Source organism: Polypterus senegalus, chromosome 16 (genome assembly GCF_016835505.1).
Source record: "Polypterus senegalus isolate Bchr_013 chromosome 16, ASM1683550v1, whole genome shotgun sequence".
In the NCBI taxonomy this organism is placed as follows: Eukaryota; Metazoa; Chordata; class Cladistia; order Polypteriformes; family Polypteridae; genus Polypterus; species Polypterus senegalus.
The window spans coordinates 34254496-34271594 of NC_053169.1; the positions used below are offsets into that span (position 1 = coordinate 34254496).

General features: G+C 41.1%; 1 protein-coding gene across 1 annotated transcript in view; it reads right to left on the bottom strand.

Moving 5' to 3' along the window:
- Positions 1-17099, bottom strand: part of prkn (parkin RBR E3 ubiquitin protein ligase) — a 1158643-nt gene that overhangs the window by 667676 nt on the left and 473868 nt on the right. The window contains exon 3 of the mRNA XM_039738446.1: positions 2710-2959. Coding sequence (XP_039594380.1) covers positions 2710-2959 — 250 coding nt within the window. The remainder of the gene's footprint in view (positions 1-2709; positions 2960-17099) is intronic.

Consider the following 17099-nt stretch of genomic DNA (forward strand, 5'->3'; position numbering starts at 1 on the left):
CACCACGCCATTAGCACTCACACCAGCATATACAGGAGAGTTTTTTAAACCTCAAGCTAAAAGGCTACGGAACAGCCATTCATAACATCTACTGCATGAGTGGCGGCATGTGCGTTCCTATTTATATCATAACTTGTTGTATTTAATGTAAAGTGTTGCGTTGTCTTGATTGTATCATACTGATATCACCAGTCTGTAGCACCATCACTTTTGAACGTTTGCAAAACTTTATACATGAAGGCATTAACCTGTGACACTTTAAATCCACTAACTCTGTTATGAACAGCTCAGGCGTGGAAGATTCAAAATATGTCACAAGTGAAGGCTGCTCAATTTCCCTACAGTAAAATGTTTTCTTCATGCATTTGCCCACTCCCTTATTATGTGGCTGACCCAATTTCCATTTAACTGACAGCTCTGAGATGTAGCGGTGATGGCAGAATGTGTCAGTTGTGCTGACCAACAATGGCACATAACCACTGGATTATATGTTCAGGCCAACTTTTGAAAACTGAACACATTTTTGATGTACACAAATATAACTAAAAAGTCGTTTGACTTATTACAGCACTGCAGGATAAGCACTACAAGGAAAGATTGATGGAGCTGAATCTATTTACCCCAAGCAAACAGAGACTAAGAAGAGAAAGGACAGGCAGTGTGGTGTAGATGAAGCAGAAACCTTGACAACCCTGAATGAGATATTTTGAGAAGTTAGCTACTAGCTAAACAAATTGGCTTGATGGACTTCTTTTTCAAATTTCTTATGTTCTTATGAAGGAGAGAATTTGAAAAAAGAAACTAATCTGTAATCTGAGGTCACACAAACTGTTTCTCTGCTCTCGTGTAGACAAGTTCATAAATTCACCATTGCTTTTCAATGGGAGATTCTGAAATTTCAAAAATGTGTACAGCATGTTGTATTCAAGATAATTAAAAATTATGTGCCAAATTTGTACTTTCACAAAAAAATGTCACTGAAGAATGGCAAAGTTCAACAAAATCAGTCCCCTGGGAGTCAAGTTGCTTCATGGAGACAGATAGCTAGATAGACAGACAGACAGACATACATGACAGTCACAGTAGGTATATATAAACACATTCAAAAAATGAAAAGGAAATAGAAATTCCACAGCTACAGTATGTGACAGTGCAATCAAATCACATTATTATACATTACAAATTTTCCATGTCTGTGTTTGATATTTGGCATCCTGCAATCATGCAAACTAAAAGACAAGAATAATAAAATACTCCTATTTTTCCTATGATGCTTGCAACTTTGCAGTTTCTTGGGCTTTGCTATTTTTGCATGTACTTATTTTTAATAAAGCATTTTTGTTTATCATTTTTGTCATTCCTTTGTTTCCTCATATTAGTTCCTAGACACTGCACTCCTTTAGCACCCGCTGCCTGGCAAAAGCACACAATCGGAAGAATTAAAGAACTGACAAAGGCCGAGACAGAACAAAAGTAAAACTCTAGCAACGCAAAGAAAACAAAAGGTGAAATGTTAGGTTTTTAATTAGACTCAAGCTGCTTGTAATTATTACAGGGTTGTACTGCATAAAAGGTATTCGTGAGGAGGCATTTGAATAGGAATGTTTTATTCCTTTTCGACATGAATAATTAGCTGCTTTCAGCCTCCACATTTTCTTTACATTTTTCAAAGTTAGACATGAATTTGAAATAAAAGCTTTTCGTTTTCAGAGGCTGCTGTGGGACTGCGTACATTGTATAAAAAAGAATTGTGCACATCTTGCAGTTTGACAGAGCATGCACAGATTACCTGCAATCTTTCCCACATGTGAATCTGGATGTGCCATTCTTCAGCTTTTATTTTATATATCACCAATCCAAATCATACAGCAATCACTTTGCAGGTAAAATTCTATAGCAGACTTCTTTACATTTATTTGATTTTAATTTGCACACACCATCCCGAGCTGTGGCTGGTTGGACAAGGTAAACAAAGCTCTTGAGAGCCGGTAAGATCGAAGACCTCTTCAAATGTCACATCTGCCCTCTCCTCATGACAGCCGCACTGATCTGTCTGTGTGTGCTTTTTAAATATTGTAAATACACTTATCAAAAGAAAAACACCAAAGCCAAACTCAGTCTTAAACATGGTGTTCCCATCTCTTCAGCACTGAAAGAACAGATAATTCTCACCCTGGAAATGTTTCCTAGCCACTTTGCTCTTTTATCTCTGTCATCAATGCTCTACCTTCCTCACCCCGCACTCTCCTATACACTCCATGTTCTACTTCAGGAAAAATATGAAGGCTCTTTTTCCTTTCCCTTTTACGTTTTAATCTATAAAAACACCTTCAATTGTGTCAGCTTTCAGAATTTAATTTTACTTTGTCATTTAGTGTGTGTAGTCTTACAGTTCTTGCACAAATTTACAGCTATTAAGCAATGATGATAAATTGGTAAACCTTACAATATTTACATGCATACATACATACACTCAAACTATATTAATCTCTTAGTAAAACAAAGCAATTTCAATATGTTTATCAAAAGCAAATCATGACAATATAAGGCCCATTACACGTGAGATATGGGAGGAGTGCAAAACAGTCAGTTCCCTGTTATACACTATATAATATATTCAGTATATTTATTGCATAAATACAAAAAATAAGTTGTGTGCATAGTGTAATTGTATTTTATCCCAGAAGAGCTAAAGTATACCCAACCTACCATTACTAGCTTCTCCTGCTGCACTGCTTCCTTCCTGATTGTTCACAATGGCTGCACATTCAGAGGAGTGACTGGAAACAAGCGATGAGTTCAAGTCCACCCGTGTGAGGCTGGTCACTTCCACTTCTAACTCTGCAGACAGGGCACGACTGCTACTCCCAGTGGTCACGTCCTCCTCAGTTCTTGGACTGAGCTTTGATTTTGGAGAAAGCACCATATGAACCGTGCTCTGCTGTGGAAGATCACATTCCTAGAAGATTCAGAAGAGAAGGAGAAAATTTTGCATCAAAAGATGAGTAAAAAATACCCAATTCAGTTCAATATATATTTTAAATAAAATGGCTCCCATCATCTAAGTCTGTTATTTCTTGGACAAGGTCATGGGAACTAGAACCTATTCGCTGGTTGTGATGGCAGAACACACTAATCAGTATAGAACACATCCTGCAGTCAACTACACCCAGAGACTAATACTAGATGGCTGAAAAACAGAACCTCTGCAGCAACCTGAAGAACATTTGCGGTTCTATGAGGAAATTTAGACTGGAACCATGTCATCCACACAATTTACAAACTCTAGTTTGGTACCACAGGTTACACATTTCTTTCATCTACTTCTAGTGTGGATCAGAAGTCATCTGATTGCATTTCCTTTGTGGCAGAAGAAATATAAGACTTCTCTTTTATACAGTAGATATAAAGTCATTGGATAATAATTTAACAGCAACTGCACAGGAACATTCCTCTTAACCACATTAATGCTTGCCCTTTGTCTAGTTTCTTTCAAAAGGAAGAGAAATATTATAGGAGGCCAAAATTTAAAATATAGTTTAAAAGGATCCAACAATAGCAAGCCCATTTGCAGATGTTGATTTAACTATTCTTTAGAAGGTACAGGTAGAAGCCATGGCTGTTTAAGCTACACCAGAGAAAGGGATGGAAAACATGAAACCTTGAAATAGCTTCTTTACAAATAATGAGTGCAGTCTGGGTACAAGAGATTTATTGAACTTTGTCATGTATGTGTGTCAGAGCGTCACACTCTGGGCTCATCTGAGATATCCAGGATGAGTGTGGGCACTGCCACTAATCATGTTGGCTCCAACCCTGCTGGGCTACTGCCTCAAAGCTGCTGGTAGAACGTGTCATTTTATGATCCAAGCATCCTGCAGGATGGAGCTCCATCCTCATGACCAATGTTCAAAGAACATTTTGTTTACGCTTTAAGAGGTGACCTGATTTTGTTTTGTTTTATATCCATCCATCCATTATCCAACCCACTATATCCTAACTACAGGGTCACGGGGGTCTGCTGGAGCCAATCCCAGCCAACACAGGGCGCAAGGCAGGAAACAAACCCCGGACAGGGCGCCAGGCCATCGCAGTTTGTTTTATATCTGCACCATTGAATGTCTGTCTGTTTTGAATTTACAGAAAGCCAATGAGAATTAACCAGGGACAACTGGGATGGTACCCCAAAATGTATTCTCTCTAAATTGTTGTTCCTCACACGACTACAACTTTATGTGTTAGAGTTAAAGTTAAAAAAAACTTTTGGCAGGCAGATGAAAACCCATTTTGCCAAAACATACAGTGCATCCGGAAAGTATTCACAACACAACACTTTTTCCACATTTTGTTATGTTACAGCCTTATTCCAAAATGGATTAAATTCATTTTTTTCCTCAGAATTCTACACACAACACCCATAATGACAACGTTAAAAAAGTTTACTTGAGGTTTTTGCAAATTTATTAAAAATAAAAAAACTGAGAAATCAGATGTACATAAGTATTCACAGCCTTTGCTCAATACTTTGTTAATGCACCTTTGGCAGCAATTACAGCCTCAAGTCTTTTTGAATATGATGCCACAAGCTTGGCACACCTATCCTTGGCCAGTTTCGCCCATTCCTCTTTGCAGCACCTCTCAAGCTCCACCAGGTTGGATGGCAAGCATCGGTGCACAGCCATTTTAAGATCTCTCCAGAGATGTTCAATCGGATTCAAGTCTGGGCTCTGGCTGGGCCACTCAAGGACATTCACAGAGTTGTCCCGAAGCCACTCCTCTGATATCTTGGCTGTGTGCTTGGGGTCGTTGTCCTGCTGAAAGATGAACCATCGCCCCAGTCTGAGGTCAAGAGCGCTCTGAAGCAGGTTTTCATCCAGGATGTCTCTGTACATTGCTGCAGTCATTTTTCCCTTTATCCTGACTAGTCTCCGCTGCCACCACCATGCTTCACTGTAGGGATGGTATTGGCCTGGTGATGAGCGGTTTCTGGTTTCCTCCAAACGTGACGCCTGGCATTCACACCAAAGAGTTCAGTCTTTGTCTCATCAGACCAGAAAATTTTGTTTCTCATGGTCTGAGAGTCCTTCAGGTGCCTTTAGGCAAACTCCAGGCGGGCTGCCATGTGCCTTTTACTAAGGAGTGGCTTCCGCCTGGCCACTCTACCATATAGGCCTGATTGGTAAATTGCTGCAGAGATGGTTGTCCTTCTGGAAGGTTCTCCTCTCTCCACAGAGGACCTCTGGAGCTCTGACAGAGTGACCATCGGGTTCTTGGTTACCTCCCTGACTAAGGCCCTTCTCCCCCAATCGCTCAGTTTAGATGGCCGGCCAGCTCTAGAAAGAGTCCTGGTGGTTTCAAACTTCTTCCACTTATGGATGATGGAGGCCACTGTGCTCATTGGGACCTTCAAAGCAGCAGAAATTTTTCTGTAACCTTCCCCAGATTTGTGCCTCGAGACAATCCTGTCTCGGAGGTCTACAGAAAATTCCTTTGACTTCATGCTTGGTTTGTGCTCTGACATGAACTGTCAACTGTGGGAACTTATATAGACAGGTGTGTGCCTTTCCAAATCATGTCCAATCAACTGAATTTACCACAGGTGGACTTCAATTAAGTTGCAGAAACATCTCAAGGATGATCAGGGGAAACAGGAGGCACCTGAGCTCAATTTTGAGGTTCATGGAAAAGGCTGTGAATACTTATGTACATGTGCTTTCTCAATTTTTTTTATTTTTAATAAATTTGCAAAAATCTCAAGTAAACTTTTCTCACGTTGTCATTATGGGGTGTTGTGTGTAGAATTCTGAGGAAAAAAATGAATTTAATCCATTTTGGAATAAGGCTGTAACATAACAAAATGTGGAAAAAGTGATGCACTGTGAATACTTTCTGGATGCACTGTACATTTTTAACAATACAGCTTTTTAGTCATTAGACAGCATGAGATAAAACATTCAAGAAGTTTTGTTAAAAGGACATTTTACTATTAAACTAAACAAAATTACTTTGGATGGGGTAGCCAAGGATTCCACAATACAATATTCTCACAATACTTAAGAAACGATAATGTCATGTTTTTAGGCCTTACATCTTTATTTTAACTGAAGTTAAGGTTGAAATTACATCCATACAGTGTAAGGGATGGCCGGCAGCTGAACCTGGCAGGGATACCCCAAGAAGGGAATGATGGGGGAAGACAACTACGTTTAGACAATCCCTCCTCTAAGATGCTAGATGGGAACTTCCCTGCAGCATAGCAGTGCCCCAGATTCCTGTAGGGCACAGCAGGATTTGGAGTTTGGCTTCGGCTTCCTGTTGGGTACCCTGGGTGCTGCCGGGAGATGCTGCAGGAGAACCTGGGGAGTCATTCTTCCTTCATTGCCCGGAAGTACTACTGAGTCACAAGGACGGAAATCCAGAAGTACTTCCGGGCTAAAGAAAACGCAAGTTCTCCATCTGACAGTACATAAAGGACTGCTGAGAACCCAGCAAGTGAGACATAGTCGAGTATAGTTGGACAAAGCTTGTTGGGAGATGTGCAGGAGTAGAAAGAGAATATTGCAATTATTGTGGTGGTATTTACTTGTGTTACTTGTGTTGTTGTGGCTGTGGTGCTTGGAGGGCACTGTTCAAGAAGAAAATAAAATAAATTACTTCTTGGTGCTTTTGCCCTGTGTCCTGCGTGTCTGTCTGTTGGGTTTAAGGGAGCAACAGTGACCCCTAGCGTCCACAACAGATACAATGTATCAAGCTATTACACTTAATAAGAAAAACCCTTGACCCAGTTCATTCACCTTAAACAAATTCATGATTGTGGAAATTAATTTAAAGTATCTGAGCAGTCTACGCGGTATGTTATGGTACACAATGCATACATTAGTACACTTTCTAAATTTGTCTCTAGGTGAGTTCTTTTGAGATGAGACCTTAATTCTTCAACTTTCAACCAGTATTTGAAATTAGAAAAGTTTTATATTTACAATACTATGTTTTTTTGTCAATGCTCTGAGGTTTGTGTACATTATTAACTCAGTAGTTGATTAGACTTATTTTGTTTTGTTTATTGAACTTCAGATTGCAGGTCATCCAGATTCAAGGATTCAGTTACAATCAGAGAATACAAAATGTTCTCTGGAGTCTGCAAACTCTGCAGACAAATAGGATGAGTGATTTCAACAGAGGTTTTTCTTCTTTTTCTTGCTTTTCTTTGAATCTGTTGCTGTGTCTGAGAAATTCTAAATCTAAATAAATAAAATCGTAAGCCGTTTAGATGTCTGTTTGTTTGTTGGCTAATCAACAAAAACGGCTGAACCAATTAAAAAAAAAAAATTGCGTGCCTTGATGTTGGTCCAGCTTAAGATATAGGCTTTATGTCATATCAGGTAGAGGGGTTATAATGAGGGGAAACTGATATGGGGACTACAGCTCCCATCAGGCAGCAGGATTGTGCTGAGGCTAAGGAGACGGTATCATCATCTGTATGTACTAAGTTTTGAAACAGCTAAAGCAGAATCTCTTTTAATACCAGTGGTACGTACAGCAATTTCTTCCCAATTAATTTATATAACAATTTAACTGTCTTGCTTTTGTCTAAGATCATGTCTTTTTGTTGCATTGTGGGTTTGTGTCCAGCCGTGTTGAATTTCCAAAAGACAGTTTCTCCCCATTTATTTATACCATGACAACATCATGTGTTAGGGGTGGTTCATTATATATCAGTCTTTCTTTGACCACTCCAGTCAGAAGGAGTTACAGCGAGAGTTCTGGCTTTGAGAATATCAGAGCTGTACATTTCATACTAAACTCTTATTTTGCTGTATAACACTGTAAAAACAAAAATGCATAACATAAATGAGGACAAAGTATTTAGTACAGGAATCTATCCAGCAGTGTGTTTTGTTAATTGATTTTATAAAAACTAGCAATGCTGAATATGCTCCTTATATACTAGAAAGAAATTGTCTCTGTAATACACACTACAGTACGGTATGGCTTTTTCCCCAAATTATAATAGCTGTAATTTTAATTTTGTAAGTTGTAATATAGCAAAGTTATATAGACAGTAGACTGTAAAATGGTAAACATCCACATTAAAATTTGTTATAATATGTAAGTAGTACAGAGAAATTCTTTTATGCATGTCTAATCAGGATGCAACACGTTGCCACTATCAGTGTCATTAGAAATCTGTAAGGACTTAGAAAATTGTATATTATGCAATTGTTAAGTTTTAAAAGATTTCTAAGCATTCAACACAAGCAACTATTCATTCATTTATTTTGTGACCTCATATTATAAAGGTGTTTCTAGTCAGTTAGTATTCTGGAGTTAGCAAAATAGGATCTGCAGAAAAAATATGAAGCTATAAATGGTATTTCTTAAAAATAGATAGATAGATAGATAGATAGATAGATAGATAGATAGATAGATAGATAGATAGATAGATAGATAGATAGATAGATAGATAGATAATTTCTTATGAGGTTTAGGCTTTCTTTTGCCACACTTTTTAGATATCTTCCCCTGCTTTAACAGGAATTGCACCCATGTTACACAAAAAATAGCATACAAAGATAAATGTATAGCCACAGAGCACTCACTAAATATTTCTAGACAATTTCACCAAACCTAACCAACCATGCAGGGCTCCATTGACATGCTACATCCTCCTTTGAAATGCACTTGCTGTTCAACTGTCTGTGAATAAGAGAACTGTGGAAATGTGAACTAATTCATTTAGAATAACATCCACTGCTTTCATTGCCAGCTGCACCCACAATCTCCAATCTTCTGATAGATGGCAGGCAGCTCCAAAACTCAAATATTGCCTCCCACAAATAAATATGATGACTGCTGAGAGGTAATACAGCTTCATCAGCTAACTGTCCACTAGTAACAGCAAAATATTTTGGCTTCCATTTATATTTTTGCATACATTTTACATCTCATGGAATATCTTCTAAGTTATTATAAGAAAATAGTCAATGTCATATCCAGTGTAACACAATAACTAGAAGACCATGTCTGACAGAGTCACGCATGTAAAAGTCCAGTTAAATAAAGCTCATAAGCCTTTTTTTTCCAGTATTATTCCAAATGTGCATTTTGGTAAGGTTTCAGTGATGCTAATCACAAAAGAAAATGTGCAACTAGACTTATCATTTGAAAAGATTCACGATAAAACTGGACGCTTATTAAACAGCATGTTTGCTTACATTCTCGTTCTGTGCTAATGACAAATCAGAACTTGAGTCTGTCTGCACTTTGCTATCGCCAACACCCACCCCAATAAATCTAAGATATCTCACATCACATTTTCCATTTTCTTTTCTTTGATTATTTCTGAAGGCCATTTCCAGATTGCAGCACAATTTCTGACTTTGCTTTGTATTGCTCTTTTTCTTTGCCACCTGTAAATTCTTATCTAGCAGTTTTGCACTCCCACTGAGTAAAAACCTTGTTTTCTTTACACCATATCTAATAAGAGGAGAAGGTGAAGTTTCAGAAAATCACACATGAGATATTCTCTGTGGGGTTTTCTCACTCAGTTATATTATTTATTTATTACATTCACAAAAACAGTTTAAAGCGCTGCCTTTGTTAGCTGCCATCTACCTGTTTGCTAGAAGCACCCTGACGCAAAAATGATTCAGTGGGTCCAAAATCAGAAACATTGAATGGCGCTGATCTCTCTTCATTTAAACTGGTAATTAATTGGAGAAAGGGTATTTGTTATGAATATTATACTCTTGTCATAAGTGCAGGTAAAACAGATCCACTGCATTATCTTAATTAGGGACGGTTTATACTTTAAGCTCAGAACGATTACGCATATGCATCATGGCTGCACACGTTCTCAGCGTTCTTTTGATGCATAATTGACGCTACGCATGCACAAGTTAAAATACCAGCAAAAATATGGGTGGCGTGTGTGTTCAAGTTTTAGTTCATGACGTCAGCATTGATGTTAACTATCAACATGATAAATCTGTGAGCTTCGATGTTTCTTGAATGGTTCGATGCAGTGAAGCAAATCATCAAACTTAAATGCTGACATGTGAATGTATTCATGGTGCTTTTCTTCATCCATTACACCATCTTCTGTGTCGCTTTTGTCATCTGTAACATCTTTCTTCCCTCAACTCACAACACAGCGAAACCGGACGTTGCTTTCTCACCGTGATGATTTCTCACACTTGGTGGAATCCTTCCAATTTACTTAAAGTACACACGTACACTGCAGAAGCATCCTCAAGTGCACATGTCATGTAGTGTTAAGCATATCCCCGGCCTTAGTGTCTGCTAGGGATTTCCACTTGGGAACTGCCCTGCTTCTTACAGAATGGAGACTGCCAGCAGACAGCTATTTTCGGGTTGAGGATTGTTGGGTTCATGTCTGGGCTCTGGTGGGGGCCACTCAAAAACATGCACAGAGGTATCTTTAATAAACTCATGTGTTGTCTTTGTTTTATGTTTAGGGTCATTGTCCTGTAGGAAGTTGAATCTTCAAGCCAGTCTAAAGTCCAGAGCACTTCCATTAAGGATATCTCGGTACTTTGCTCAGCTTTCCCACAACTCTGTCCAGTCTCCCATTCCCTGTCATTGAAAAATAACCCAAAAACATAATACTGCCATCGCCATGCTTCACTGCTGGAATTATTTTGTGCAGGTGATGAGTGGTGCCTAGTTTCCTCAGGACCCTTACAATTGAGGCCAAACAGTTCAGTCTTTGTTTCGTCAGTTAGGGAATCTCGTTTCTCACAGTGTGAGAGTCTTCAGGTGTCTTTTGTAAACTCCAAGCAGGCATTCATGTGTCGTCTGGCAACTCTGCTATAAGGCCCAGATCAGTGAAGTGTTGCAGTAATCATTATCCTTCTGGAAGTTTCTCTTATACATTATACTGCAGAAATGTATGCTAACCATAAGTATGTCAGGCTCACAGTAACACATAATTATCTTTCAAATCTGGTTACAGATGTAATGTTGGAGAATTGGTTAGTCATGAATAGCCTTATAAAATTAATACAAAAGGTTCTAAAACTTCACAGTCTTCAGAGAAAGTTAGCTCTCAGGTTGTAATGATAACTTTCACTGATGAAATCCATTATATGATCCCAAAGGACATGCTGTGCTAACAAATCAAAGAACTGTTTATGTATTGCCAAGGGTACAACCTTCAACCATCCTTGCAGTGGAAGCCTAACATTTTCTTTTCCTTCACAGATCAAATGTCACATGTACAGAAGACCTGAGCCTTTACACCCACACCTCTCCAACTGTGGAAGACTTCTGCTCATAAAATAGGGAAGTTGGCTGATGTGCTTCCCAAGAGTGAGAGAAAAAAAGAAGAAAAGGCTGACTGATCACACTGCACACTGTTCTCTAAGGTGGTCACCAAAGGATGAAATAACTTTGCATTTGGTTTAGACAGCAATAAAATTCTGAGAATCTGAATGATCCTTAAGCTCTTGATCTTCTCCAATTGCAGGTCATTGTCAATGTGTGCAGTTTACCCAGCTATTTGCATAGCTTTCTGTTTTATTAAAAATAACCTTGCATTTCTGTACATAAAAATGGCAGAACTTAACGATAAACAGTTTTCCTGGTGACAACACACAAGCAGGTTTTAACTCTGTATTAGCGACTGAACCAGAATGTTCGATTTACTGTAAGAACAAAAACCTTCTTTCCATTTCTGTTCTGCAGTAATTAATACTTATAAGGTGCACTGTTTGAGTTTAAAATAATTACTTGAACTTAAAGATAAAAAAAGTCATTTTTTGTTAACACCCTAAATCAGATTGTAAATTTCTAACAGCCACAACTGAGGAAGAATTAATTCAAGACCTGAATTTTGGGTCGCCTAACTACAGCTGGTGCTTGGAGATAAACTTCATATGATAGTTCCAAGGACAATTCCATTATTGTCCATATCTAAATGGGTAGGGTGGCACAGAGTTTAGAGTAATGAGCTCTCGGCTACAGGAGACTGCTTTTGAGTTCCAACCTGGTTGCTGTCTGGGTGGCACACAAACACATTCTGACTCCATTTACTTCTCTCATTATACTTGGATTTTTCTATCATGGCTCAAAGGTGTGCGAGTTAAACTAACTGGCATCCTCAAACACGCCTTGCATAAGTGAGTGTGGGCATGTGTAAGAATGAGCCCTGCAAAAGGGATGGGACTCCATCTAGGGCCGGTTCTGACCTTGCAGCAATCAATGCCCCTGAACTGGATAAAGACGGTTAGCAAATGACGTCTGAACAGATTAATGCATGATGAAGCAGTGGATATTCACCCAAGCCTTTTTAGTGGTTGGGCTGCCTTACTGCAAGGAATGTGGATGATGACCTAACCATTAGCCTGTTATTGGTTTAAATAATTTTAGTAAATGTATGGATATATACAGTAAATTGCCAACAACATACTGTATGTAGTTTAATGACACTTTTAGCCATAACATCATACAAGGAGTGGACTAATTGTGTGGTTTTCAGCCATTCAGAACCACAGCCCACGTTGCCTGCAAGCACAGTCATTATGCTTGCTTAGTTTAACAATTCTAAAGCAGCCGCCTCAGCTTTCATTATATTTTTTGATCAGTTATACATGATTGACTTGGATAGTTCAATAGACTAAAAGTCACACACTCATGGCTTTAAATGCTCTCTAAAGGCATCCACAGCTATTCAGACTGCTCTGACCGCAGTATGACACTGCCTACAGTCATAGTCAATAATGCTTACAATTTGATTAGAATCCTTGTTAACTCTTACTAAATCAAAGAGTTGAACATTTTCATCTGGACAAACAAATAAGTTGGCATGTAATTGTATAAATTGAGTTAATTTTGAGATAGCAATAAGAGATACTAGAGATGCAAGCTAATTTCCACTTGATTTGATGCAGAACTTGCAAATCATATAGACAATAATAAAGGTACTAAAGGTAACTAAAGGTGTTCTCTAAACTGACCAACAAAGGAGACAGTCAGTGAAGTCAAAATACATGTTTTTGCAAAAAAAGAGAAGCACAGACGAAAGACCGAAGCCTAACTTGCTGTAAAAGGCTGTTACTCTATAATCAATCTTATATAATACCTTCCAAAATGATTATAATGAGAAAATATGACATGTGTACATCCTGGAGTTCAAAAGTAGGCTAACTACTCTTGTATTAGGATGTTGTTTAATTCTTAAGATTTTGATAAAGATCACTGTATTGTCGATTCCTGCCTTAAGGATCCCATTATTGAGTTTTTATGGATCCATATCTTTCTTTCTCTTTTTCTTTATTCATCAAAGTTATAACGACAGTGTAATAATATTATGATTACAATTATTACTTGGAAAAAAATAATAATTTAGAAAACAAATGTATTTACTCTAGGATAGAATTAGTCTGAATAAAATCTCAGAAACTGACTGGTTAGCTAGCCTGGGGGAATACAGGTTGGTTGAGATTAAAGGTCAGTTATAGGCCAGCGTTGGAATGGAAGTGATACATAGCATTTTAGTAGGCCTTTTCCCTCCAGGAGGAAAGCATGGGCTGAATGGGCCTGAACCAAGTCATGCTTAAACAGGACTGGAATGAAGCAGGGGAGTCAGCCAGCACTATAATATCCTGTTGATCTGGGAGGTACTGTATATCAAGGAAGCCCGATCAACAGAAAGACAGAGGTAACACAGAAACTCTTCCTTGACTGCCATATGCATGTTGTTTGTCTCTGCCATTTTCCATCCTGACAAAGACCATCTCTCTTGGTAGCCATAGTCAGACAGGTCATGCTGCCTATTTCCAAAAACCCATTCAAATGCCATGCTGGTCCAGACACCAAACATTAAAAATACAACTTATTATCAGATTGTATTATGCTACCAACACTCGTTGTAAGCGGTTATTTTGTGCATATTACCTATAATGCATAAACCTGTAACTTTACCGACTATACTTCCTTAGAAGGCTGGCGTCCTTCAACATCTGCAATAAGATGCTCAGATAAGATATCAGACGGTTGTGAAGAGCGCCCTCTTCTACCTGGTGGTGTGCTGGGGAGGCAGCATAAAGAAGAAGGACGCCTCACGCCTGGACAAACTGGTGAGGAAGGCAGGCTCTATTGTAGGCATGGAGCTGGACAGTTTGACATCTGTGGCAGAGCGATGGGTGCTCAGTAGGCTCCTGTCAATCATGAAGAATCCAATGCATCCACTGAACAGTATCTTCTCCAGACAGAGGAGCAGCTTCAGCGACAGACTGCTGTCACCATCCTGCTCCACTGATAGACTGAGGAGATCGTTCCTCCCCCACACTATGCGATTCTTCAATTCCAACGTTAACATTATACAATGTCTGCCTGCTATACCTTCATTTTTATCACTCTTTAATTTAATATTGCTTTTCATCAGTATGCTGCTGCTGGAGTATGTGAATTTCCCCTTGGGATTAATAAAGTATGTATGTATGTATGTATCTATTGTCACAAGAACGAGACATGGACAGATAAAGAGTTGGGGCAGCCACCCGTATAATATAGTATCCTGGCTGCAAAAGTCGTTTTCAAAATACAGAGCACTGAAGTGCATTCAACAGAGTCCAAAACAAGACTGAGGAAACAAAGGAAAAGGGGCAGGTTTTAAAGGAGGAGACAGGAAGTGAGGTCGTATGGGTCTGGCACGTGGTCTTCCACCATTGGCTCAGAGCGGAGGTGACATCAGAGGGACTGGAGCTGGTGTGGCCGACTTCCATTGGCTCAGTCCCGGAAGTGATGTCAGGAGATCCAGGTGAAATCCCCCGGGGATGGTCTACAGGCAAGGGAGAAAAAGAGTCAGTGCACTCTGCCACACCCGGCATGCCTCCAACTGCCTTCACTCAAGCCCTTTAGCTGCCTCCCATGCGCGTGTGTGACAAGGCCCCCCCTTAGCCCAGACCCGGTGGGTCGGGCGACCCTAACCGAGAGGTCGTGAACCCGAGAAAGAGCATCAGCGTTGGCGTGGAGCGCCCGACGATGAACGAGCGAAAACTTGTACGGCTGCAGGTCAAGAAACCACCGGGTGACCCGCGGATTCGACTCCTTGTGGAGGGCCATCCACTGTAGAGGTGCATGGTCCGTGACAAGGGTGAATGCCCTGCCCAACAGGTAGTACCTCAGCTGAGTAATCGCCCATTTAATCGCCAGAGCCTCCCTCTCCACCGCAGCATACCTGGTCTCCGGTCCAACAGTTTCCGCTCAGGAACATGATGGGGTGCTCCACACCATCGACGCTTTGGCTCAGCACGGCCCAGGCCTGTGTCCGGCGTCCGCCTGGAGGATGAAAGGCAAAGAAAAGTTAGGTGCCATCAAAACAGGTGTGGACGTAAGGGCCTGCTTTAAGTCACCAAATGCAGCGCTGTTTTTCAGTCCATGCCACAATGTTCGGGCCCTCTTCTTTGTTAAATCAGTCAAGGCGCCGCTCTCTCCAAAACCGGGTACAAACCGGCGGTAGTACCCGCTAACCGAAAGGCTTGGACCTGCCGCTTGGTTCATGGACGGGCCATTTCAGAATGGCATCAATTTTGGAGCACTGTGGCCTTACGGTACCCGACCCACCAGGTAGCCTAAATATTTGGCCTCGCTTAATCCGAAGAAGAATTTCTTGGGATTAATCCGGAGCCCGGCCTCACCAAGTGTCCGTAATACCGCTTGGACATGCTGTAGGTGTTCCTTCCATGTGCTGGAATAGATGACCACGCCATCCAGGTAGGCAGCACTGTATGAGTTATGAGGCGAAGCACTTTGTCCACCAGACGCTGAAAGGTTGCTGGAGCCCCGTAACCCAAATGGAAGGACACGATACTGCCAGTGTCCGCTAGGGGTACTAAACGCGTTTTTACCTTCGCGGAGTCCGTTAAAGGAACCTGCCAGTACCCTTTCGTCATGTCAAGTGTGGTCAGGTATTGAGCCTGTCCAAGCCTCTCGAGGAGGTCGTCCACGCATGGCATTGGATAGGCATCAAATTGGGAGACTTGATTGCCGACGGAAGTCATTGCAGAACCTCCAACTTCCGCCAGGCTTACCGACGAGCACAATGGGGCTGGACCAGGGACTATAACTTTCCTCAATCACACCTAGCTCCAGCATGCGCTTGATCTCAAGCTCCACTTCAGCCTTTTTTGCCTCGGGAAGACGATACGGGCGTTCTCGGACAACAACCCCGGGCTCTGTCACGATGTTGTGCTCAATCAGAGAGGTCCTTCCGGGGTTCTCACTGACTACCTCCCGAACGGTCCGGATAACTGTTTCCAGCTCCTGCCGCTGTCTGGGACTTAAGTCCGTGCCGAAGTTAAGGTCGTGTGTGTGAGCAAAGAGTGAGCGGGCTGGCCGGAGGAGGGATCGGGGTCCCTGTCCTTCCACGGTTTCAGCAGGTTCACATGATAAACCGCTCCTTTGGCCGGCGATTGGGTTGACTCACCAAATAGTCGACCAGTCCCTTCCTCTCCTTAACTTCAGAGGGGCCCTGCCAGTGGGCAAGCAATTTAGAGTGGGAGGTAGGCACTAGGACCATGACCCGATCTCCGGGCGGAACTCCCAAGAGACGTGCGCGGTTGTAGTACCGGGCCTGTGCTGCTTGAGCCTCCTCCATGTGACTTTTAAGGACAGGCCGAATTTTTCCAAATCTGCAGTATGTTTGTGGAGGGAAGAGCCTCTTCTTCCCAGCCTTCTTTCAAAATATCTAATATGCCCCGAGGTTGTCGCCCGTACAGTAGTTCAAAGGGGAGAACCCCGTGGAGGCTTGTGGGACTTCCGATAGGCAAAAAGGACGAGGGGGAGGAGCTGATCCCAGTTCCTTCCATCCTCGCTGACCACCTTACGCAGCATTTGCTTGAGAGTTTGATTAAACCTCTCTACTAATCCGTCGGTTTGAGGATGATACACCGAGGTCTTTAAATGCTTTATTTTCAGTAATCTGGCAGTCTCCTTGAACGCTTCCGAGGTGAAGGGGTCCCCTGGTCTGTCAAGACTTCTTTGGGGATCCCCACGCGCGCGAATACCCCTAGTAATTCCAGTGCGATGGCTTTAGAGGTAGCTGAGCGCAACGGAACAGCTTCGGGGTATCGTGT